This window comes from Schizophyllum commune (assembly GCF_000143185.2).
Source record: "Schizophyllum commune H4-8 unplaced genomic scaffold SCHCOscaffold_1, whole genome shotgun sequence".
Lineage (NCBI taxonomy): Eukaryota > Fungi > Basidiomycota > Agaricomycetes > Agaricales > Schizophyllaceae > Schizophyllum > Schizophyllum commune.
This window is the reverse complement of record NW_026089538.1, coordinates 25,304-48,997: the sequence shown is the minus strand read 5'-3', so window position 1 is coordinate 48,997 and position 23,694 is coordinate 25,304. Positions and strand designations below refer to the sequence as shown.

General features: G+C 59.3%; 10 protein-coding genes across 10 annotated transcripts; 7 read left to right on the top strand and 3 right to left on the bottom strand.

Moving 5' to 3' along the window:
* Positions 1–647: 647 nt before the first annotated feature.
* On the top strand, positions 648–1,574 carry SCHCODRAFT_02000401 (uncharacterized protein). The gene is made up of 2 exons (XM_050341499.1): positions 648–1,162; positions 1,312–1,574. The coding sequence occupies exons 1-2, from the start codon at positions 747–749 to the stop codon at positions 1,409–1,411; spliced, it is 516 nt and encodes a 171-aa protein (XP_050202566.1). The 5' UTR covers positions 648–746; the 3' UTR covers positions 1,412–1,574.
* A 687-nt stretch (positions 1,575–2,261) lies between these two features.
* On the top strand, positions 2,262–3,847 carry SCHCODRAFT_02694406 (uncharacterized protein; the record flags this gene model as incomplete). The annotated part of the gene is made up of 4 exons (XM_003035480.3): positions 2,262–2,645; positions 3,393–3,473; positions 3,698–3,750; positions 3,817–3,847. The coding sequence occupies 4 exons, from the start codon at positions 2,262–2,264 to the stop codon at positions 3,845–3,847; spliced, it is 549 nt and encodes a 182-aa protein (XP_003035526.2).
* Positions 3,848–4,862: 1,015 nt separating this feature from the next.
* Positions 4,863–6,882, top strand: SCHCODRAFT_01187771 (uncharacterized protein; the record flags this gene model as incomplete). The annotated part of the gene is made up of 3 exons (XM_003035481.2): positions 4,863–5,081; positions 5,133–5,269; positions 5,313–6,882. 3 exons carry the CDS (start codon positions 4,863–4,865, stop codon positions 6,880–6,882), a joined length of 1,926 nt encoding a protein of 641 aa, XP_003035527.1.
* On the bottom strand, positions 6,867–7,136 carry SCHCODRAFT_02603927 (uncharacterized protein). The gene has a single exon (XM_050344067.1). It carries the CDS (start codon positions 7,122–7,124, stop codon positions 6,966–6,968), a length of 159 nt encoding a protein of 52 aa, XP_050202565.1. The 5' UTR covers positions 7,125–7,136; the 3' UTR covers positions 6,867–6,965.
* Positions 7,137–8,454: 1,318 nt separating this feature from the next.
* Positions 8,455–9,524, top strand: SCHCODRAFT_02000336 (uncharacterized protein). Its single transcript, XM_050341498.1, has 4 exons — positions 8,455–8,831; positions 8,955–9,035; positions 9,202–9,254; positions 9,322–9,524. Exons 1-4 carry the CDS (start codon positions 8,627–8,629, stop codon positions 9,499–9,501), a joined length of 519 nt encoding a protein of 172 aa, XP_050202564.1. The 5' UTR covers positions 8,455–8,626; the 3' UTR covers positions 9,502–9,524.
* Positions 9,525–9,717: 193 nt separating this feature from the next.
* On the top strand, positions 9,718–14,559 carry SCHCODRAFT_02603925 (uncharacterized protein). The gene is made up of 5 exons (XM_050344066.1): positions 9,718–10,934; positions 10,982–13,701; positions 13,772–13,974; positions 14,044–14,152; positions 14,213–14,559. The coding sequence occupies exons 2-5, from the start codon at positions 11,056–11,058 to the stop codon at positions 14,225–14,227; spliced, it is 2,973 nt and encodes a 990-aa protein (XP_050202563.1). The 5' UTR covers positions 9,718–10,934; positions 10,982–11,055; the 3' UTR covers positions 14,228–14,559.
* Positions 14,560–15,057: 498 nt separating this feature from the next.
* Positions 15,058–19,353, top strand: SCHCODRAFT_02603924 (uncharacterized protein). The gene is made up of 10 exons (XM_050344065.1): positions 15,058–15,200; positions 15,254–15,661; positions 15,797–16,043; positions 16,099–16,293; positions 16,348–16,513; positions 16,921–17,366; positions 17,817–17,934; positions 18,200–18,719; positions 18,863–19,262; positions 19,316–19,353. Exons 2-9 carry the CDS (start codon positions 15,311–15,313, stop codon positions 19,046–19,048), a joined length of 2,229 nt encoding a protein of 742 aa, XP_050202562.1. The 5' UTR covers positions 15,058–15,200; positions 15,254–15,310; the 3' UTR covers positions 19,049–19,262; positions 19,316–19,353.
* A 305-nt stretch (positions 19,354–19,658) lies between these two features.
* Positions 19,659–20,398, bottom strand: SCHCODRAFT_02603922 (uncharacterized protein). The gene has a single exon (XM_050344064.1). It carries the CDS (start codon positions 20,380–20,382, stop codon positions 19,846–19,848), a length of 537 nt encoding a protein of 178 aa, XP_050202561.1. The 5' UTR covers positions 20,383–20,398; the 3' UTR covers positions 19,659–19,845.
* Positions 20,399–20,468: 70 nt separating this feature from the next.
* SCHCODRAFT_02475466 (uncharacterized protein) lies at positions 20,469–21,209 on the top strand (the record flags this gene model as incomplete). The annotated part of the gene is made up of 1 exon (XM_050342736.1): positions 20,469–21,209. A coding segment is annotated over one exon (741 nt), but the record flags the coding sequence as incomplete, so codon positions are not given.
* Positions 21,210–21,381: 172 nt separating this feature from the next.
* Positions 21,382–23,574, bottom strand: SCHCODRAFT_01120432 (uncharacterized protein). The gene is made up of 4 exons (XM_003036308.3): positions 22,208–23,574; positions 22,021–22,153; positions 21,638–21,955; positions 21,382–21,589 (listed from the first exon to the last, which is right to left on the bottom strand). Exons 1-4 carry the CDS (start codon positions 23,522–23,524, stop codon positions 21,528–21,530), a joined length of 1,830 nt encoding a protein of 609 aa, XP_003036354.2. The 5' UTR covers positions 23,525–23,574; the 3' UTR covers positions 21,382–21,527.
* Positions 23,575–23,694: the final 120 nt, after the last annotated feature.

The following is a 23,694-nucleotide window of genomic DNA, read 5'->3' as shown; positions in this document are numbered from 1 at the left end:
ATCATGGCTATTAGCTGCCCCCCTTGGGCCAGATATTAGCTGCTCCCCCCCCCCCCCCCGGCGGCCAGATGGGAGAGCGTCGCCAAGGGATGGGATAGCGTTGCCAAGGGATGGGATGGGACGGCGCTCGCGTGCGGTGTTAGAATATATCCATCTCTTCGCATACACAAGCGCCCACAGTTTCCTATTTAGGTTTTATCTCCGTACATACGTCTCCGATCGTCGATACACGCCTCAGCTTTTCCCTTCATCGCTGAGGCGTAAGTCCTGATTTATATACATCCTAGACACCTGTACTGACGCTCCCGTAGTCACACGGTTCTCGTACAGGTACACACTATCTATATAAAAGCTTTTCCCTTCATCGCTGAGGCTCACACGGTTCTCGTACAGATCCGTGCCCGCTGACTCCGTATCCTCCCTCCCCCGTCGCTCGCATCCTCCGTCATGCGGTGTGTTCTGCTCTCATCTCGTACCCCAACTCGCGTTTGCACGCAACTCGCGCTGCTCTAACCAGCACTGCTCTTGTCACACTGCTCTCATCTAGCCCTGCTCAACTCGCGCTGCTCTCATCTGTACGCTGCTGCTCTCATCTGAACGCTGCTGCTCTCATCCATACGCGACTCGCGCTGCTCTCATCTGTACGCAACTCGCGCTGCACGCAACTCGGTCTACAGACCGCAGGCACCTCCCCTCCCTCCTCCCTCCTCCCTCCTCCCTCCTCACCCCCTCTCTTTGCTTGCCGGATGCGGGTGCCGTCTCTCTGCGCTTCATCTCGTTCCAGACGGTGCTCGTGCCAGATGGTGCTCGTGCGAGCGATGGCTCGTATAGCGTCTCGCTGCACATCGGTCTTACGCAGGCCGCACTCCCGAATCCCACTTCGTACTCTCCCCACCCTCCCTTTGCTGTCCCTTCGCTCACCTCCCTCTACCCCTCCTCCGTGTCTTTACTTCCCTCCTCCGCGTCGTCCTTTCCCCTCCTCCTTCCTCCTCCCTCCTCCCTCCTCCCTCCTCCGCCCCCCTCCTTGCTTGCCGGATGCGGGTGCCGTCTCTCTGCGCTTCATCTTCCGTTTTCTTGCGCTTCGTATCGCGTCTCGCTTCGCTTCGTCTCCCGTTTCGCCCCGCTTCGGTCTTACGCAGGCCGCACTCCCGAATCCCACTTCGTATGTATCCCACCCTCCCTTTGCTTTCCCCTCACCCCTCCCTCGACTTACTCACCATCCCCAGAAACAACTCACCACCCTCCCCCGACTTACTCACCCCGACTTAAACGACTGACTCACCCCGACTTAAACGACTTACTCCTCCCCAGGAACGACACACTCAGAGGGTTAGGGAGAGGGCTGTGGATATTGGGGCGCGAGTTTGAGGGTGGATATTGGTGCCGGGGACGAGGGCGGGGAGGAGATTGAGGGCGGGGAGGAGATTGGGGGGAAGGGGAAGCTGATGGGGGTGCGAGAGAGAGAGAGGCTGGGGGTGGGGGTCGAGGGGGAGCTGGAGAGGTTGAGGGGGAGAGGGAGAGGGCTGTGGATATTGGGCCGTGCGAGGGGTGGGCTGGAGAGGTTGAGGGGGAGAGGAGGGTGGGGCGTGGGTCGGCCTGCGCGGGGGGTTGCTGGTGGATGCGAGAGAGGGAGAGGAGGGGGATGGTGAGGGTGCGAGGGAAGGCGGGAGGGTGCGAGGGGAGAGGAGGGAGAAGAGGGCTTGAGGAATGGAAGGGCAGATGAGCCTGGACCCCTCGCAGGTGAGTCTTCACCTCTCCCCTCTTCACGAGTCGACTTCGCCCATCGCTCTCACCGAAGTACGCGTGGGTGAAGCTACGACGGGAAGGCGGGGGTACGATGCGAAGGCGGGGGTACGATGGGAAGGCTGGAGAGGGGATGCAGCGGTCACGATTGTCCGAAGACGCTCGCGACTGTCCAAAGACGCTCGCGACTGTCCGAAGACGCTCGCGACTGTCCAAAGACGCTCACTACCGAAGCGACGGGGGACGACAACACCCGGGCGCTGTCGGCGACAACAGTGGGCCACATCGACGAGGACACTGGGCGACATCGACGAGGACATGTGGGCGCCGCCGGCGACGACATGTGGGCGCCGTCGACGACGACACGGGGGCGCCGTCGACGACGACGCGGAGGCAGCCTGTTCCCACGGAAATCCTCGGCGACCGCTTGTTGCGGGCGCGACGACGACGCTGATCTGCCAGTGACATGGACAACGCCGGTCTGCCAGTGACCCGGTCAACGCCGGTCTGCCAGTGACATGGACAACGCTGGTCTGCCAGTGACCCGGTCAACGACCACAGCGGGACGACCTGCACGACAGCATCACTGGGGCGGCCTGGATTACCACATCGGCCTGGACGACGGCATCACGGGGCGACCTGGACGACGGCATCACGGGGCGACATCGACGAGGACACGGGGCGACCTGGACGACAACATTGGCGCACCTGAACGGCAACAGCGCGTCAACTTCCTATTCCCCCGCGTCCTCCGCGTCGGACGCCCCTTCCTCCGCGTCGGACGCCCCTTCCTCCGCGTCGACGACTCGTGCCTCCGCGTCGGACGCCCCTCCCTCCACGTCGGGCGCCCCTCCCTCCACGTCGACTTCCCATTCCTCAGCACCGACAACCTCTTCCTCCACGTTGATAGTGGAAGCGACCAAGGCTGAACGTCGCCCGCGTTGCTTAGCACGGTGCGGCTTTGGTACCGCCTGACAAGGCATGGCTCTCGCATCGCCTGCCACGGTGTGGCTTTGCCTTGGAGTGTCCTTCCCCCGACAAGGTGGCGCACAAGGGTATCCATTTATCCCATAATACGACAAGGCGCCCATCCTGTCCGGTCCACACGAAAGCGTTTTGCTCCCGCCCATCCCTTCTTGTGCGCATGACCTTTACTTCTTGTGCTCACGACCTTTACTCCTTGTGCTCCTGACCGTTACTCCTTGTGCTCATGAACGTTTCTTCTTGCATCCACGATCATTGGCCTCCTTTTGCTACGCATCTGCCTCCGATTCATGGGCCTTGCGTCTCTTAGAGTGAGCAAGGAGCCAAAGTCGTCCGGGACGTACTCCACAACGAACTTCATGCGAGAGGCGCCATGCATGTCCAGCCGCGTCCGCTTTACATGCTTCTCCACAAAAGTCGCAGAGAGCCTCGACAAAAGTCGCAGAGGCCCTCTATCTATAAAATATGGGAGAGGCGGCGCGTTTGAGATATTCTACATCTCCTCACAGCCTGTACTTCACCACTCTCAAGAGCAGCAATTTATTCGACGATGACTCCCTTTTGTGTAGGTGGCCCTCCTCTCCTCCTCCTCCCCCTCCCCCTCACGTGTTCTACCTTTCCCTTCCCCTGTTCCCACTTACGTATACTCACCCCCTTCCCCGCAGGTCAACGACCGCGTCTGGTATTGGTCCGCTAACGCTCAGACCGTCTTCGGAACCGTGGTGGCTATCGAGCGGCTTGCGGATGTACGTTTCTTGTTCCTCTATCCTTTCCACTCGCGCGCTCCTACATCTATTACCTTCTATTCGCGCCCTCCTATACCTTCCACTCCCGCGCTCCTACACTTAAACCTTCCACTCGCGCGCTCCCACATCCATATCTTCCACTCGCGCGCTCCCTCACCCATACCTCCTCCCGCTACCTCGTCGACAAAACCGATGACCCAGACGCTCACGCACGTCCCCCACAGGGCACCCAATTGCTGGTGATCGAGCGCGACACGGGCGGGCGGGTGACTTTCCCGTGAGTAGACTCTCTGTATTCTTCGGCTTTCTCTTTCTCTGCAGCAAGCTGACGCGGTCTATACAGCGCCGATACGATCTTTAAGGTTACTCACTAGCTGGGTCGACGAAGATGAGGCCGCCTGTATTGGCTCCTCCGGGCCTTCCGCGCCGTTACTCGCATCTCGGGCTCATGGACTTACAACTGTACTTAGCTTTACTCTGTACGCCAAGCTATCGTACGCGAAATATCACCAACATCTTACGCCGCCTCCGAGTCGGATCTATTCCAACGCAGGCGCTTCGAGCTCTTGTCCGATGCAGATGGACCCTTGTAGCTTCTAAGCATATCCAAGCCTTCTTATATGTGGGCTATTATCTACGGCGACCTTGGTGCCTCCTGTCCCAACAGAATTGAACGTCGACACTTGTAGGTCCATGTGTATCTTTCCTCACGCGATCACGTTATCATTTCCCACCCTTCCTTTCCCGAAGCGGAACAATTGACCGCAGTGCTTCATGTCTTCCCCCAATTTGGTGTGCTACCTTGTCTTCGCTCGATTTGGCACGAGTCACTGGACAGGGATGGCGGATGGACTTCGGCATCACCCGACTGTCTTGGCTTGCTGGCTGACGACGAGCGAGCCCCATGAGGAACTGTTTGTCGGCTGAACCTTGTTGACCTTCTCGCCGAGATCTGCGCCACACTTTCAGCCATGCGTGTTTGGGCGTGGAAATGGATGAACACGTGCGACGCGAGGGGTCTACACGAGGACGAACTTGGAGAGCGAGGGACCTGAGTGTACACGGGGATGGGAGGCAAGGAGTCCCGATAGTGCTGCCGCTGGATGGCAAGTCGGCGCCTTCACGAGCAAGAAATGAACTCGCGTGCGCCACACTTCAGGACATTTGCCACACTTTTCTAGGTACGTCTGGATCTGATGTAAAGTCCATGCCATGCCTTACCATTAACCCCGATATGGGCAAGGCTTGCTTTTTCGCATGAATCCCGGGGTTCGTCGAGAAGCTTGCTTCTTCAGACTGCTGACGGTGCGGGCTCCATGATTTCGAGCGCTTCGCGACACCCGCCGATGACCCATGATGATGATCTGTAATGCCGCCTACTGATACGAAATGAGCACCAAATTTTGCGACGATGCCAATTGTGCGGGACGGGGTAGGCGCCCAAAGGAGGTGAAGCGTCGAAGCGAGGGTGAAGCGCCCGAGCCAGGCCTGGAAAGCGAGGGGGAGGCACCAGAAGAGGAAGACGGTACCCGAACGAGTGGTGATCAGATTGGCGCCCAGGCGTGCCGCATTTTGGCGCAGGGCGTGCAGGCTAGAAGAAACAGATCGGTACGCGACCCCATCCTTGCTTTGTGCTATTGTACTGACTGGGATATATAGCCGGGCGCTCTCCTTCAGGGACGCTGTCGTTGCTTTGCGCATTTCTGCCCGCTCGTACTTTTGCGTACTACTTCCACCCTCTTCGACCGGGCGCTTCCGCCCTCTTCTACCGCGTACTTCAGTCCTCGTCTACGTACGTACGTCGGCGTCCGCGACCGCGCCAGGCTCACCCGTTTGTAGACTTGACATCGCCCGCAGCCTGAGAACGCATCAGCCTCGTCCACCGTACTTCCTCGTCACCCGCAAACAGGCAACCTTCTGTATCACCATGGACATATTTGTGCGCTCTCAAGCTAGCGAGCGCCGCACCTCGCCCAGCGAGCATCGCATCACGCTCAGCGAGCGCCGCACCATGCCCAACGGTCGTCACACCACGCCCACCGAGCGTCGCACCACGCCCACCGAGAGCCGCACCACGCCCAGCGAGCGTCGCATTAAATATGACCACAAGCGCGGCACTCAACCGGACGACACCCTCCACATCCCCTCCTGGCACGCCTCCGATCATCCATCGTTGTCCTTGGACTACTCAGTGACGTCCCGCATCCCCTCCTCAGGGCACGCCTCGGACCACTCGTCGACTTCCCCGGTCATATACCACAACTGCCGCTGCTCTTCTACATGTCCGTTAAGCGGTCATTCCGCCTCCCGACCAGCCGATCAACCTCTATCCCAAACACTCAACACTGGACCTCTATCCCAGACATACGGCACCCCGTCCGACCAACTTCGCCGCGCGGACTACCATCACGGTGGCTCGACGTTCTCCTTTCATGATGTTTATGTCTCAACCTCTAAAGCATACCGTCATTCGTTGTACAGCGCCTCTTCCTCCGAAGCCCCCCTTCTCTCGTCCTCCGGCGCTGAGTACACTTATCACCTTTCGAGCCAAGATCGAAGGTGGAAGGTACTCTTGCAGGACACTATCAGGCGCCTGGTGTGCTCCTTAGACCCTGGTCGCCCTCGCTACTTTGACCCCGGGCGTGCTCGCTCCTCAGACTTTGGTCATGTTTGTTCCCTCGTCAAACGCGTTGCTGGATCCCTAGATCCTCGTCACCTCCGCTCCTTGAGCAAGCCCGCCCTTGAGGACCTCGTCCGTCGGGCGATGGAGCTGCTCAAGCCGGACCTGGCGAGGAGGCGCTCGGGTCTCAGTATCAGGGGCGCCTCGAGCGCCATAGAGTTGGAGGGCTCGAGTGCGACCAAGGATCTTCGCGCGGCGGGAGCCTCGAGCGAGACGGAAGACTTGAGGGAGATGGGAGACTCGACCGCCAGAGGAGAGCCGACCGCAAGAGGAAACGTAGCCGGTCCAACTAGTCATACCCTAACACACTCGTCACCGAACTGCGACGAGTATTCTGCACACCTCAACGAGTATTCTAAGCCCCACGACTGGCCCGCATTGGAGGGCGGCGGCCATGACGAGCCCGCTGGTGGCGTTGCCCGGGATGCCAGGGATTTTGGCGAGGATTATGGTGGCCTCGACAGTGCGAAAGGCGCTCTCAACTATGTCTCTGGCGACGCTTTCGACGATCCAGGCGGCTTCGACGACTACGCTGGCGGCTCTGTCAACGACGACCCTCGCTCCCTCGACGAGAACGATAACACCAGCACGATCTCGCTGCTCAATGGTGAGCCTCTCGCTGACGCCGATCTCTGTGTCAGTTTGCATTTGTCTTCGTCAAGTACACCATACTCGCACTCGTCAAGCTTGATCAAAAGCTGGATTGCGGGGGTGGCCGAGTCCCGTTGAGGAGCTCGAGAGGATTCTTCCGAATCGCATCGTCAGGGCGCTCGAGAGGACTCACCGCGCTTCGCGTCGAAGCGTGAGGAAATTTATGTTGCGAAGGAGGGGTGTCCGTCGTCTTTGGTGCGTGGGGAGAAGGACTCGCGCGTTGCGTCGAAGCATGTCGCTTCGGACGTTAGAAAGGAGGATCCGTCGACGTCGAGGGGAAAAGATCGGGCCGTCCCAAAAGCCGCCGCGACGCAAGTCATCCCTCTCACGCGCTGATTCGATGATTCAGAGAACCTAGTAGGCTACTCATGGGCTTTCGGTTGCGGGACAACGGGGGAACGAATAAAGGGCAGCTACAACGAACGAGACCCTTGAAATGGACCACTGCGCCGTCAACATACATATATACACGCTGTTCAACTTACTTACGAGCTTGTCAGACCTTCTTACTGTGAACACGCCGATACGTTGCGCGAGAGGCGAGCAGGCGACTTATGGGCGCGTGTATGCTTCTGCTTACCTAGAGGCGTGGGAACTTCCCGAAATGGAACAATTGAGCTGGTGCTTCTTGGTTCCGCCCATTTCCCAGCGCTCGCCGCATTCTTTAGGATATGCTCGCGTGGCCGTTTTTCGCTGCTTCTGCATCTGCAGTCCTCTAAACTGCACTATCATCGGACGGCGCTTTTGAATAGTAGTCACCGAGTTCGTCGGCTTCAACGCGGGCAGCAGCCCCATCACGCTCTCAGCATGAGAAGCAGTCTCGAAAAGGTATTGCTTGTTAGCCTATTGTATCCTTAAGAATGCACGTCACATAGTGGGCGCACAAAGAAGCAGAATTCTCGACGCCCTATAGTCGGAAGTCGACTTGTCTACTAGTATAGACTCGCTGATTCGAATGCGGGAGGAAGCCCGCGAGCACAACAATGGCCAATGTTTCAGATTTTGTGTCGTACGAACAGAGCGTACTTCAAAGGGGTGCGCTGACCTGCCATTCCATCCCGCTATTGTACTCATCAGCACATATAGAAGAGCGCTCGCAGTGCGAATGAGCCTCAATCAAGTTGACGGAGTGAGTAGAGACGACACGACGGGCGTGGTGCAGGAGGCGTCGGGTGTAATTGAGATCTGTGAAGGGGTCGCCAAAACCGATGGGACGACGCTCTGACGCGACACGCTGACAGGGAGGTGCGTCGCAAAGGCCGGAACGGCAAAAGTACGGCGTGAGAGCTGGAGCGAGGACCCAGCTGCGTCTCTCTTGTGGACACAACTGCGTCTCTCTTGTTCCCCCTCGAGCTCGAAGGCGATGGACGACAATACGATCTGAACGACGCCACGGAGGAACTTTGCACGGACGGACGAATACGTTAACGAGCCGGACGATCATGCGGATACGATGCTGCGGCGACCTGAGGACGTAATCTGCATACAAGGCGTAGGTATGTCCTTTCCTCCGCGTCGACAACCCCTTCCTCCGTGCCGCTGGTCGCAGCGACAAAGGTAGACGTGGTACGGCCGTTTGCCTCGCCTAACATAGTGCGTGCTCTCTCCGACAAGGTGGCCCGCATGGACACCCATCTCCCAACGCGGGACAAGGCGGACGCCTTTTGCTCCCGTCCGTTACTTCTTGCATCCATGACCGTAAGCATCTTTGTCATTGATTTACTTCCGCTCTTTGTGCTCCTTCATACGTCCGGAGCCCTGCACCCTTTGGGAGGTACCGACCGCCTCTGCCGCCCTCCGGAGGTATTCAATAGCGGTCTGCATGTCGGGAGGTACCATGCATATCTGGCGTCTCTGTTCTGCATCCGACGGATCTGGGTGGCTGCATCCTCCTTGTCGCCGTGCACAAAAGCTGCAGCGTTCCCGTATAAAATGCTGCAGACTGCAGAGGCGTCCGCATCCCAGAGAAACTGTACCAATCCTTCTCAAGAACACCAGGAAACTACTCGACGATGACCCCCTTTTGCGTGCGTATCACTTGTTCTTCTCATCCCTGTATTCCTTAACCTCCACAACTATCTCTCTGACACCCACCCGTGCTCCTCTCCTTCCCCTCCCATCAAGTTGTACTCACTATATCCCCACTTCAGGTAAACGACAGAGTGTGGTACTGGTCCGCCGCCTCACAGACCGTTTTTGGGACGGTGGTGGCTATCGAGCGGCTCGCGGATGTGAGTGAATATTTTATTTGGTTATATACTTTTTGGGGTGTAGCCTCTCGCTCGGGGTGATAATATCGTCGTGCTCCTGTGCCGGAGCGGGGGACTGTGCTGCGGTCCCTTCTGGCGAAGCACCGAGGAAAAATCACACCACAAAGCTCACTCACGCCTCCTACAGGGTACGCAGCTCCTCGTCATCGAGCGCGACACGGGCGGACGAGTCAGTTTCCCGTGAGTAGACTCTCTGTATTCTTCGGCTTTCTCTTTCTCCTGCAGCAAGCTGACGCGGTCTATACAGCGCCGATACGATCTTCAAGGTTACTCACTAGCTGAGTCGACGAAGATGAGGCCGCCTGTATTGGCTCCTCCGGGGTTTCCGCGCCGTCACCCGCATCTTAGGCTCATGGACTCAAACACGGCGCATCTCATGGACTTGAACACGGCCCTGCCTACATCCTTATTCTCTCGTACAACCTAGTCCTATGTATCATATGCGATTCAAACAAGTCGCACTCGAGTACTCGTCAATTACCTTCTATAACGCACTCTCCCTGTCCAGCCTGAACTTTCTCCCTGCCCATGTCCGAACTCGTTAGACATGTAGGTCCAAGTGTTACCCGATCACGTGCTTGAAATCGAGCCCGAAGCGGAACAATCGAACGCGATGTGTCTTGTCTTCGCCCATTTTGGTGTGCGGCCTTTTCTTCGCCCACTTTGGTGTGCTTCCTTGTCTTCGCTCGATTTGGCATGTTCGCCAGTCTTGGCTCAATTGCGAAATCAAGTCGTCCCCGAGCGCGGGCTTAGAGATCTGACCGCGGCCCGCGATCGCGACGTTGACGACGCCGGACGACCGTGACGTTTACGACGAGCGGCTACCGTGACGTTGACGACGAGCGGCTACCGTGACGTTGACGACGACGACCGACGACCCCCATGAGGCAGTCCTTGTCGGCTAAATCTCATCTCATCACTCTCGCCGAGATCTGCGCCTACGCCACACTTCCTGACTCGCCGGCGCTTGCAAATGAGTCATCACGCGCAGAGCAAGGAGTCAACAAAAGTATGGGCGCCGACTCTGTGCTCGGCGCCTATACACCAGCACTGAGCCGACAGTCAGCAAGGGATAGGCAGGCTTGCGGGCGCCACACTTCTGAGACGACGCCGATTGCCAACACTCATCAAGCAGTACGCCACACTTCGAAAGGTACGACATGGAGAATGCACCGCACGCCTAGCCATTGATCCCGATATGGGCAAGGCCTGCTTTGTCGCATCATTCTGTGTGTCTTTGAGAAACAGAACAGTAGGTACTGGTTTGCTTGCGCGGGCGACACATATCCTCGAACGCGAAATACGGGCAAATCGGCGACATCCGTGCAAATCGACGAAATCCGTGCAAATCCGAGGCGCTGGAATACACCTTCGGAAGCCGCGTCAGGCGCTTTCTCGATGCGGACAGCATGAAGACGGCTTCGGTTAACCTCTCCTTCCCGATTTCATATCAGTACGCGCCCGGACGGGCAGTGCGAGAAGAAGCTCGTCTCAAAGAGCAATACATGCCCGGCCGAGTGGTGATCAGATAGGCGCCCGGGCGTGCGGCGGAGGTGCTGCAGATTGACGCGCGGACACGCAGGAGATCAGCGCGGACACGAGAAGCAGATCGGTGCGCGGATTCGCCCTTGCTTTGTGCTATTGTACCGGTTGGACCGGGATATATAGCTGGGCGCTTGTCTGCAGGGAGCTGGTGCTTTAGCTGGGTACTTCCGCCCTTGACTGCGTACTTCTCGCCCTCTGCGAACACCTCCTCTGCCCTCTGAGCGTACTTCTCGCGCGCAAAACCTTCAGTCCTCACACATTAGCGTCTTTGTATCCGCGCGCCCGGCCTGCGCGACCCTGGCCCCCTGCCTCAACGTGCGTTGCCCGTCTTCTGCATACGAGCTCCGCTCACCTGCGTCCAGCGTACGTCGCCCCCCTTCCGCAGACGACGTACCCGTAGAGAAGGAGGAGGTCGTAACCCAGGTTCTTCGCCGTCATGAGCACCTCGCGTCGCGCTCGATCCTTGCGCCGCGCCCGAGCCAGCGAGAGTCTCCGCGCATCCGCCTTGCTGGCACCCACACTCACCACGCACGTGCCCACGCCATCCGGGTACGCGTCTACATCTCTCGTGAACGCGTCCACATCCATCGAGAATGCGTCCGCACCTCTACGGATCGCGTCCGACCACCCACCGACGTTGCCAGTTCCAACTAGCTCGCTCGGATCCGATGCTTTTGCGCCTCGAAGGCGCAGTCGTCATGCTACTTCTCAAAGGCGTAGTCGTCATGTTCCTCAAGCGGGCGGCACTTCGGCCCCTGAAGTCGGCGGCCCTTCAGCCTCGCAAGCAAGCGGTCACAATCGTCCCCTGTCCCAATCATCCGGCACGTCGTCCGAACGATCCTTGTCCGCCGACGGTCTCTCTTCTCACATGAACGGTCTTTGTATCTACGCCGACTCTGATCACGTCGCGGATGGCTCGACTCACGCCGACTATGTCTCTACTCGCGCCAACCACGGCTCTTCTCTGGAACACGATCCCTCCTTTTCCGTAGACCCCCTGGAGGACACGTCCACCTACCATCTCCCGAGGCGCCGAGTTGGACTGGAACGCCATTTTCGAGCCCTCGGTTTTCGCGTCGTGAAGGACGCATTACTAGCGCTCCTCCGGCATACCATGACGCTGGTCAAAAAGCGCTCGCTGATCGATGTCAATTCGTTGGTGAATCTCGATCCGAACGTGGTGCAGGGGGCTGATGTCGGAGGCGAGTCTGGGTTAGGAGGAGACGAGCATTCCGCACTTGTCGCCAGCACGCCGAGCCTGTCCTCCGAGCTCCGCGACTGGGTTGCGTGGTATAGGGCGGGTCTTGTTGGGAGTAGCAGCGATCTGATTGAGAGTGGTGGTGGTCTCGACGAGCTGACTGGCGTGCTCAACGATTGTACTGGCGGCCTCGACGATGATGTTCTTGGTGCTCCCGGCGATCGCTCCGACGGTTCCGACGACCGTGCTGACCCCCTTGACGACCGCACTGGCCCCCTTGACGAGCACACTGCCGCTGTCGACGAGTTCGATGACGCCCTTGGCGATGAGGATAGCGCCCTCGACGAGTACACTGACGCTCTCGAGGATCACACCGGCGACCTCGTCAACGACGCCATCGCCAAAATCCTGCGGTTCAATGACGAGGCTATCAGGAAAGCGAGCATCGGTCTGGGTTTTCGGACGTCGAGCGGGGCTGGCGAATGCCCGTGGAGCGGAGCTGGCGAGAACCCGAAGAGCAGTGCAGGTGAACGCCCGTTAAGTTGGGTTGGCGAGACTTCATCCGGCCAGAAGGGTGAAGTCTCGTCGAGCGGGATCGACGAGAATACGTCCAGCAGCGTTGCAAGCGGCCCTGCGAAAGCGACCGGATCTCTCCCCGATCCATCGTGGGGTGTATGGAGGCGCGAGGCTTGGTATGTTGCGAAGGATCAGGGGCCATCGAATGGGCGGCGGGAGACATCGACGGGGGCTGAGGATCCGTCGTCGTCAACGAAGCGCAAGCTTGGCCCGTCGACGCCGGAGTACGAACCTGGCGCGTCGACGTCGACGCGCGAGCTTGGTAACTCTATGCCAAAGAATGAGATCCGCCCTACCCCTTCGCCAGCCGGAACGCCCGCGAGCCACGCCCCGCTGAGTCCCGTGTTCGACTCGCCGGAGACCTTCTCGACGCGGCGGACGACGCCGTCTTCGACGAAGGTCGCTCTGCCTCATGCGTCGCCCACTGCTCGCCGACCCTCGCCCTCTGTTCGCCGACCCTCGCCCCGTCGACCCTCGTCACTTGAACCGCCTCCCTTCTCAAGGCGACCACAGTGCTCTTCGCCGCTCGGCAACGCGACGTCTGACCAGGGCAACGCGACGTCTCATCAGGGCCACGACGGACAGCGTTCAATTGCGGAGGCATCGATATGCCGCCGCTGGTCGTCGCCTCCGTATTTTGGATCGTCGCCTCCATATTCTGGACCTTCGCCTCTACATTCAGGACCTGCGCTTCTGCATTCAGGATCTCCACCCCTGCATTCAGGACCTTCGCCTCCGCATCCAGCATCTCCGCCTCCGCATTCAAGACCTCCGCCTCTTCATTCAGGACCTCCGCCGTCGATATCCGTCCGCCACTCGTCGCTCAGCCGCGCGAACATTCGCAACGTACTCGACGCCCTGCCCGCACTCTCTCGCGGTCGATCTGCGCCTCCGCGTGCGACCATCTCGAATGCGACCAACCCGAATGCGCCTAGCTCGACTAGAGCCACGTCGTCCGGGACTGAGGCCTCTATTTATCCATCAGCGCACGCGACGACTTCCTCGCCCTCTGAGGCACATCCTGTGCCTAGCAGCTCGCGTCTGACGTCCACTCCAAAGCCCGCAGATGCGGTTGCCCTGAAGCCCGCAGATGCAGAAAAACCGCAAGCGCGCGACTTCGAGATACTCCTGTCGCCCCCGAGCTCGCTGCGCGCTCTCCCGTCTCTCACCCTCGGTGATGTGCCTCTACCCGCGAGACCACCGACCTTCAAGCTATCCCAGGTCCCCGTCGGGCTGCAGACAGCCCTCCGTGACGCGGAGCACCTGGTACGGGCGGCGAAAGAGCACCTGGCGCGGGCGGCGAAAGAGGTATGGTTGTCGCCATGGGTTTTATATTTACATGACTCAGTGGACTGACTGGCGGGTCTCACGATTGCAGGGCATCTCGGAACCCGCCCCGCCAGACGATGCCGCGCTGGACGACGATGCGTTACGGCGGGATGCGCTTGACGACATCGCGCGCGCTATCCATGACACGCGTCGCATGCTGCATAAGTACAAAACCACAGAGATCAAGCTCGACAAGGACCCGAAGCGCACCGATGCGCGGTGCTATACGGAAGGGCTGAGGGGAATGATGGGGTGCGTGTCCGAGTCGGCGCGGGCTCGGTTTACGCGTGTGTGGCAGATATTGACCGCGCTTCCTCGCAGGACATGCGCCGCGTTCGTGCATGGGATGGCCCGCGACCCGCGCGCTTGCGACTGCGCGTGGCTCTGCGATGTGCGGGATTGTGTCGTGGCGCACGAGGCGCGCATTCGGGTGAGTTGTGCTTCATGGCTATATATGGCCGAGCGGCGGGCTTAGCTTGCTCCTCTCGAGTTAGATACTCGTTGAGGCATTGCCCCCCTTTCAGCTCGATGCTCAATGATCATATGTTCAGAGCGCTATTCACGCCCTTGCGAACCACGACATCCAGGCGCGGCTGGCGGAGTTGGATGATCTGGCGCTGTCGATGAGTTAGGGGCGCTGACTGTACGATAGGGTGGAAGACGGTGAATTACGCAGGAGTATGTATCGGCTGGCAGAAAGGGATGGGACGACTGGCAGGCCTGGCTGGCTTGAGCTTTGGAAGAGTTTGGAGAAGTTGTGGAAAATAGACAAGAATGAATGGACAGGGCCAGCATGAGGAATATTACGCTTGATAATCCGTTACTCGTCAAGAAGCATGCCACTACTCTTCTCGCTCTGATTGCGCGCTTCGACCCGGCTGGAAGCAAAAATTGCGGCCTCTACATCTTGAGAGAAGGGCTGCAGGAGCGCGCTGACGCCGCCGAAGAGACGCCGCAAGTGATCGTTCACCCACGTTAACCATATGGCTCGGAATAGATAGTAAAGATATACATGCTCTGGGTGTGCTATCAGACGGGCGGAACGAAATTGGGAAATAAACAACGGATGACCACAACGAATGAGGTGGTTGTCGAATTACACCGCGCCATCTACATGCATATACACATGCTATCCACCTTCTCGACCAGCCTAACAAAGTCCAACGCTGCCAAAGACTTCGATATGTCGTGCGAGGGGCGATTCAGAAAACCTGTGGGTGAGTGTGTACTTTTGCTTACTTGGGAGTGTGGGAGCATCCCGAGATGGAAACAATTGGCACCGGGCCGATGTCCGACACGTGTCCCAGTGCCGATCGTTCCTTGGCATCGCCGACCCTCTTCGTCCCCGTCGACGCCGACATCTGCAGAGAATTCTTGTCAGCGACGCCCGAATATACGGTGGTGAACGGATAGGACGCGCTCTGAACGCGAAGGACGACGTCTAGATACCCATCCTGCGTCGGACTACTGTACCCACGGTGCGTGGTGCCGCTGTTCCTGCCCCGATGCGCGCTCATGCCTACTTCCCCAGGGAGACGTACACATTATGAACGGCAATGGATACGCTGGTAGTAGTCACGACCTTGAGATGGCCCCCTTGCGCGCCAGTGCGGAGCACAGGCGAAGCGGGAGCCGACGATTATCCAGGGAAGACAGGCGACAGCCCACAAAGCAAGCCAGCGACGACAGCCTGCGTACCTCCAGTGACGATATACCCTGGGCATCAAGCGACGACGCGCCGTGGACAGACAATGATGTCACACCCAAGCCATACACCACCTACCCCGACGCCTCGCCCCTCACCGCGACGAATTATGACCGCGCAAGGGGCCTCGAGAGGATACCTGGCTCGTACGAGGGAGTGTATCCTCCCCGCGGCGGCCGCCTCGCACATATACGGCATACAGTGTGGCCGCAGGTGAAGGGGATTGTGGTTGAGGTTAGTCGAAGTAGTCAATGTTAGAAGATCGCTGCTGATGCTGCTCTTTGCGCTCGTCCCTTCTCATCCCCTTCCCTTCCACCCCCATCCACCCCGTCTTTCACCCACTCCACGCCACCCGTTGCTCACACCCAGTCCGCCCCCACCCTCCTCCTCACCACGCTCGGCCTCCTCCTCACCGGCGAGCTCCTCGACCGCACCGCGCGCTTCCCCGCCATGCAGCGCGTCGACCAGCTGATCATGATCATCCCCGTCGTCCTCAACCTGAAGGGCAACCTCGAGATGAACCTCTCCGCGCGGCTCGGCACGGCGGCGAATACGGGGCTGCTGGATGATGGGGTGGACGATGAGCGGAACGTGGTGTCGCTGAACGATGAGGACGGTGCGTGCCGGCGGGCGCATTGATCAACCGACGGAAGCTGACGATAGTGTTGCAGACGGCGCACCCCACCGCTCGTCCTCCCCCCACCCCCACCTCCCACCCTCCTCCCCCTCCCCCCGCCGGCAGATCATCACGGGCAACCTCGCGCTCCTGCAGGCCCAGGCCGCCGTCGTCTCCTTCGTCGCCGCGTGCGTGAGCATTGGGCTCGGGATGGTGGTGCCGCGGGGGGAGGGGGAGGCAGGAGAGGGAGGTATGACCTCCGGGTTTAGCTTAGCAATTCTCGAGAGTTTGACAATGGCGACAGGCTCGATGACAACACCGGCAACCACTTCACCAGTGTCGGCAGCGACCACTCCACCAGTGGCGGCAGCGACTTCAACAGCGAGGAGTCTGGTAGCGCGCGCCCTCCGACGACGACGGCCGCTCCCGGCGGCGCTGAAGACCGCGGGTAGGACGAGTGGGCTGCCGACGTGAGTTCTGGGCCCCCTACTCCTGTTATGTTATATCTCCTTTTCACTCGTTTTTTCGCGTTATACCTCCTGTCTCTCTGTTACTCGTTCTTTAGTCATATCTACTTTTCTCCCTCCTTCTTCCTCCCATCTACCCCCAACTAAGTTCACCGACCTCGTCTCCTTCCTCTCCCCCCTTCCTCCACGCTCTCCTCTTTTTCCCGCTTCCTCCCTCTCCCTAACCCCCCCCCGCCACTGTCCCCCTACCTTCCCTTCCCTTCCTTCCTATCCCCCCTCTCTCCCCCTAACCCCCCCCTCTTCCCTTACGCCCCCTCCTTCCCTACCCCTCCTTACCTCCCTTACCTCTCCCCCAAAAACAAACGAAAAAGAAAAACCAACCCAACCCCCAACTAACCCCCTCCCCCCAGCTTCATCTTCCTCGCCGCCACCGCCACCGCCTCCGCCGCGCTCTCCGCGCTCCTGCTCGGCGCCTTCATGTGCGCGCTCGTCGTCGCGTGCCGGAGGTTCAATCTGGACCCGGACAATATTGCGCCGCCGGTGGCGGCGTGCTTGGGCGATCTGGTGACGCTGGTGCTGGTGGGGGTGGTGAGTGGGGTGCTGTTGCCGGCGTTTGTGGGTGGGGGTGGTGGGGTGAGTGGAGGTGGTGAGGGGGCGATAGGGACAGAGGGAACAATAGGGACACAGGGAGGTAGGGGAGGTAGCGAAGGAGGTGGTGGAGGTGGAGGTGCGGGAGGTGGGACAGAGGGAGGTGGAGTGAGCGCTCGCGCGTTCGCACCGAGGCTGTTCGGCCTCCCGGTGATCCCGCTCCTGGTGTTTGCGACCGTGATTGCGATCGCGGTGTTCTGTCTGTTCGGTGCGTGGGTTCTGGGCTGTTCCGTTCTGTTCGGTGTGATCCTTCGCGCTCGGCTCATTTCCCTGCTCTCTCTCGTCTTGTTTGCCCACCTCCCTCCTCGTCTCGTTTCATATCCCCCCTCGTCTCGTTTCCTATCCCTCTTCCTGATTCCCTACATGTCTTTTCGTTCTCCTGCCGCCCTCGTCTCGATCCCCTGCCCAATCGCCTTGCTCCCCTTTCTTTTCTCCCCCTTCTCGATCTCCTTCCCCCTTCCTCCTTCCCTCGCCCCCCTTCTACCCTACCCACCTCCTTCTTTCGCCCCCCTTCTTCCCTCGCCCCCCTTCTTCCCTACACCAGCCCCCTTCTCCCTTCTTTCCCCGACCCCCCTCCCTTCCATCCCCCCTCCCCCCTCCCCCACCAAAGAAAACCAACCTAACACCCCCCAACCAACCTAACACCCCTCCCACCCAGGCATCGTCCGCCGCAACCGCTACGTGCGCCCGCTGCTGCGCGAGGGGTGGGCGCCGCTGTTCGGCGCGATGGTGATCAGCAGCGGGACGGGGATCGTGCTCGATTTGTTTGTTAGTCGGTGAGTGCGGAGTGGTAAACCCTTCGGCGGGAATTTTGCGTTTCTGGCTCCTATCCCCTTTACCCGTGAGGCTGTATCTCTACAGGCTTCCCACCCCTCCCCACTGTCCTTTTCTCCGTTATACCGTCTTCCCTGCCCCTCCGTCCTTCGCTACCCTTTCTCCCTCACCAGCCTCCCCCGTCTCCTGCCCTCTGACATCTCTTACCTTTCGTCCTCGCTTCTCCTTCCTTCACCGTCTCGTATCCAACTTCTGACGCCACCCCAGCTACGAAGACTTCGCGGTGCTCGCGGTCGTGATCAGCGGCCTACCGGGCAGCGTGGGGTCCATCTTCACGAGCCGGCTGAGCACGGAGCTGCATGCGGGCGCGGGGCGGGAGCAGCATGAGCGTGGGGTGGGTGAGGAGGGGAGGGGGTTGCTCGCGGACGAGGGTAGAGGACTACTCGCGGACGAAGAAGACGGGACGCCGCTGACCGCGCCCCTGACGAAGCCCTCCCACCGCCGCACGCCCTCCTCATCGCACGCGCGGTCGCCTTCGACGGCCTCCTTCCACCGGCAATCGTCCCATTATCCCCCGACACCAGGGGCGCCCTCGCCGCATCATATGTCCACCCCCCACCACGCCCGTCCTGCACCGCCCCCGCCCCCGCCGCTCACTGTCGCGATCACCCTGCTGCTCATCACGCTCCCCGTCGAGCTCATCTTCCTCGCCGTCGTGCGCGGGCTGGGGTGGCTGGAGCTGCCGCTGCTGTTTGTGGGGTGCTCGGTGGTGTTCTTCTGTGTAGCGGTGAGTGACTTGTTGTATCCGCGTCTTGCCCTGCACCCTGTTTCCCCCTGCTCCTTTCACCTGCCCCCCTTCTTCACCTCCTTTCACTCCTCGATCTCACCCTGACCCGAGCCGTTTTCTAACGCCCTCCCTCCCACGCGCAGGTCACCATCTCCCTCCTCGTCGCCTACCACCTCACTAAATTCCTCTGGTCGCGCGGCCTCGACCCGGACTCGAACGCGCTCCCGCTGCACTCGTCGCTGATGGACCTCGTGGGACAGCTGCTGCTTGTGCTGTGCTTCGAGCTGGTGAGTCTGATGGGCGTGGTGGTCGAGACGCGGGCGAGGTGAGGGGGGTGAGTGGATGGAGCACGCGGGCGATGTGGGGGAGGGGGTGGGTGTATCATGGTTGCCAACATAGAGCGCTCGTATACCATGCATGCGGATAATGATTCATTGGAATATCGTCGACGCGCGTCGGACTCGTCGATTCCGGCGCGCATGTCTCATCGGACCGCTACCCGCACGTGTACCTCGACAAGGGACGCGCGCAACTTCTCCAAAGGTACGCCGAAGGTCGCGCCGGAGAAATGGGTCACTGACGCTCTTCTTGTCTAGGACTTGCTTTGTTGTGATATTGTTGTCATCACCTCGTGAAGTGCTCTTGTATTTCTTTGAGAAGCTCTCGCAGTTCTTTGTGAGAAGCGCCGCCGGATCTCCTTGAGAAGCGCTCACAGTTTTCTTTGAGACGCTCTGCCGGATTTCTTTGAGAAGTAACCGTGTGCGCTCACTCAGATACCTTGCTTTGTGCTATTGTTCCGGATGGTACATATATGCAGGTGGGCGTCTCCCACACTTGTGCGTATGTTCGCTTCTTCAACATCTGTTCACACTCTGAATAACGTCCGGCCAAAAGGTACGTCACCCCTACCCTTCGATTCGCACATCTCATCTTTTTCAGACGCGCCGAGCGTACCTATCGCATACGTTTCAACTCCTGCGGACGCTTCGGAACGACCTCACCGTAGGCGCCATTGTCAACGCTCGTCAATCATCGACAACCACTCGTCCTGCATCTATGGGCTGTTTCCCCTTTTGTCACGCCGCGCCCTCGTCAGACGGCACCTTCAGCCGACTCCTTCGCCGCGTCAAGACTTTATTCGCGTCGGGACGCACGCTTGAGACGGAAGGGCACGAGATAGAGCCTCTAGGACGCAAAAAGAGATCTGCTGGCCACGAAGAGGTGCGAGGGCTGCGGGCTGAAGGGTCTGCGACTCGTGGCGGCTTGTCTTTAGGCTGCACGAAAGAGTCCATGGAGCGCGGACGGGAGTCCAGACAAGAACGAAGGCAGGAATCCTCGGGGCGCCATCGAGACCATCGGAGGTACGATCAGGAGCCTGCAGGGCGAGATCGGAGGGAGCTGGGGCCCGAGAGAGGGCGCCGAGAGACCCAGCACGTACACTCGTCAACAGAAAGTAGTCGCTCGTCGACACGCAACGGCCGCCCTTCGACTCAACATAGTCACCCCGCGCGGCACGTCCCCAACGTACGCCGCTCGCGGCACAATACTGATGTCCGCCCCTCTCGCCACGAATCGGATGCACGCACCTTGGGACATGACTCGGACGTACGCCCGTCACGACGCGACTCTCGACGCTCGCACCACAACTCGGACGCGCGCCCATCGCGTCACCTCACCCTTCGACACGGATCGGGCGTGCGCACATCGCGGCAGCACGGCCGCAAATGGTCCCTCGATGTGAATGCTCCTGTGTCTGACGCGGGATATTCTCCGATGCCCCCGACACAAGCTTTCTCGCTTCCAGGGAATGAGGTCGTGCACTTGTTGGATCCTCCGGCGCACTCCTCCCGCCCTACAGTGCGCCTCGCCTATCCTCCGGAGTATCGAGAATATCCCCGCGCGCCGTCCACGTATCTTGAGTCTCCCACGTTCGACTTTCATCAGCATCATACACAAGAGCATCCTCGTTCTTTGGCGGGCCCTACGACGACTCGTGCGGACCCGCCGATGGACAGCCCACCTCCTGTCGCCACCTCAAGCGCGGTCGCTCTTTACGACGGCGAGCCGGGAGAACAAATTGATATCGGCTCCCTCGTGCAGTCATTCTCTTACCTTGCAAACGGGCGTGGCGAGCCAGCTATTCCCGCGACGCCGCCTTTGTATTCTTCGATACGCCAATTGACACCCCTCTATCCGACGTCTCACATGAACACCCTTCTCTCCGCGCCACACCCAACTTCTGAGTCCCCTCGAACGCCGTCCTCGCCTCCGTTGATGATTGGTGAATACTATACGACCACGAGCACGGCTACGCTGGTCAACGGCGAGCCGGCCGGGGAGGCCTATCGCGACTCGCTCGCACAGCCCTCTCATCATCCCAGGGAGGACCCGTATGCAGCGGCTCATGCAAGCACTCTCCCGCCTCAGGCCAGCGCTTCCTCGCGTCCTTCGACGACTCGCCCGACTCAAAATCGGCGGCAGCGTCGTACTGACGCGGCCTGACTCCTGCTTCAGACGAGTGTGCTAACGGCTATGTAGAGTACGAAGACGAGGTCCCGCGTAGTTAAGGGTCGCGAGACCTTCGATGAAGTCGACAGCGGGCGCTGAAAAGAACCACGCGTTAAGAAGTGGTGTCGAGTAGAAGCGTTCTGATAATGGTAGGGGCTGTATAGGCAACACAAGCAGTCGCTCATTGACAGATTTGGGTTTGCTGTATAGTATATGTATTCGTGAAACTCCGTCATGCACGAAGGGGGGGCCGTAGGTTACGGTTGAAGTTGACGTCGCAGCGATCTACGTTTTGCTATACTATGCTTTCCTTGCCTTTCGATGCGGCCACATGTGCTCCAGCGATGGGATCAACCTCAGGTCTGCTGTCTTTCAGTAAGGGTCGGGATGGAGGGCACCATCCAACATACCCAGATTATCCGTCCGTGCAATTTCCTCCAGATCACGCACGCCCACGACGCTGACGGCGCGTACCTGGCCTTGACGAAGGTCGCCGTCTGCCCAGCGCGCAGCAACCTGTACGTACCGTACAAAGGTCCCATCCCATTGCTTGTATAGCATGGTCGAGTGCGTTATCTTCGGCGTATCAAATAATATGTAGAGGCCGCAATGGTACCTTTGAGCCGGGTCGAGGCGTGCAATCTCAGCGAGAAGAGTAGTTGCATGCTCCTTGATATACGCTGCAGCGAGCATGTAGATGAAGTCGTAATCGCGATGGGTAGCGCGAGCTGGAGATCATTGAGATTCTGCGCATGAATTTGGAGGCCTCGTCGTATAAAGGGAAGAGGCGTACCATCTAAGGGTGTACCATTGCATACCTCACGGTGTTCTTCTTTCCAGTGTCGCTTTTGGCATGCTCGAGAGCAGTAATGAACCTGGCGACATACACAGGAGCCACAGGTCTGCCTGGTCAGCTCTTTCGTGCACTGAGAAACATGCCATCAGAACACGTACTCTTACATTTGGCAGGAGGGACTCACTGATTTATTGGCACAAGGCATTTCGTATCTCTGCGCATGTAGGATACGCGCTGGGTGGAGCATTTTCCGCCTCGCTTGATACGCGTCGATCACGTCCACAAGGCCCGCATGCATGCCTCCTGCTATTCGCCGCGCAGGTAGGTCTGCGTCATGCTTACGCGAAAAGGCATGAAGCACGCGCCAATGGACGAACGACATGCGCAGCGTGCGCAGGGCATCGCCCAGCTCTCGGACCTCCTGCGCGTCGACTATATCCGGCGAGGACGCGAGATGCAGGAGTACGGTGAAGATCCCGTCGTTGATCGACCACTCCAGGACGCGCAGATCAGCGGTCCGTATCCAGAGCTCATCCAGATAATGGCAGCCGGCGAGGACGGCGCGATCGGCGCCGGCTCCGCTGCGGCAGCGGGATAGCAGGGTGCGGACGATGGAAGAGACGGCAGTGCGAGGGCACCTCCGGGGGACCAGCTCGGGGATGGCAAGGAGAGAGGAACCGAGGTAGAACATCATACGGACAGCGAGAGCATCGTCCTCGATGGTCCTTGCATAGCGAGCAATCGTATGGCACAGGCGTCGACGACGATTCTTGACCGCGCGTACGACCTCGTCACCGACGGGCGGAGGAATTCCTGGACTGTCCGAGGACTGGAGCGCTTGACAGATCACGTAGAGCGCTTCGCAGGTACATCGGACAACGATCGTCCCGTCCGGGATGTCGGAGGAGACGTACTTGAAGAGGTTGACCCAAAAGTCGACCAAGTACACCATCGCGTTCGGGTACGCGAGCAGTCGGTGGATGAATTTATGCCCCTCGAGATCATCGTCGTCGCGCTCACCGAGCAAGACGTATACGAAGTTGAGCAAGACGTCGCATAGATAGGCATAGTCGTGGGTCCTAGGTGAAAGCGTGACGTTCTTATACATGGGATGCAGCACTTCCAACCAATCCCATCCTTTCTTTTCCAGCGGCTCGAGCGCCTTGAAGATCGACTTCGGGCACACCTTGATAGCACAGAGGTTGCGATAAACGTTTGCGAAAGTCATGAGCCCGTCTAAAGCGTCCTGGATAGGTTGGGACAGCAGGTCGAAGCGTGGATCCTGAGCGGTGCGCTCCGGAGGTGTTCGCTCGAGACCGCGAAACGGGTGCCCATGGGTGAGAAGGCTGCGCAATCTTGTCCATATTTTCCGCGTATGAGCCAGTTCTGAAGGAGATAGGGCACCGTGCTTTTTTCGACTCTCGCATAGGACACGGAGCTCATCTATGATTTTCGTGAGGGCCTTCCCATCCTCACTAAGATCGGCGTGCGCAGTATACATCACAGAAAATTGAATGAGAGTGATCGCAGTGTTTTCACGGTCGGTCTTCAGCTGGTCGGGAAGAGGGAATGTCAAAGAAAACGAACAACGGCGATGATCGCCGATAGGTGATCCACGTGGTGTACTGTCGCACGCTTGTTTGTCCAGGACGCCAAAAACTGCTGCTATGC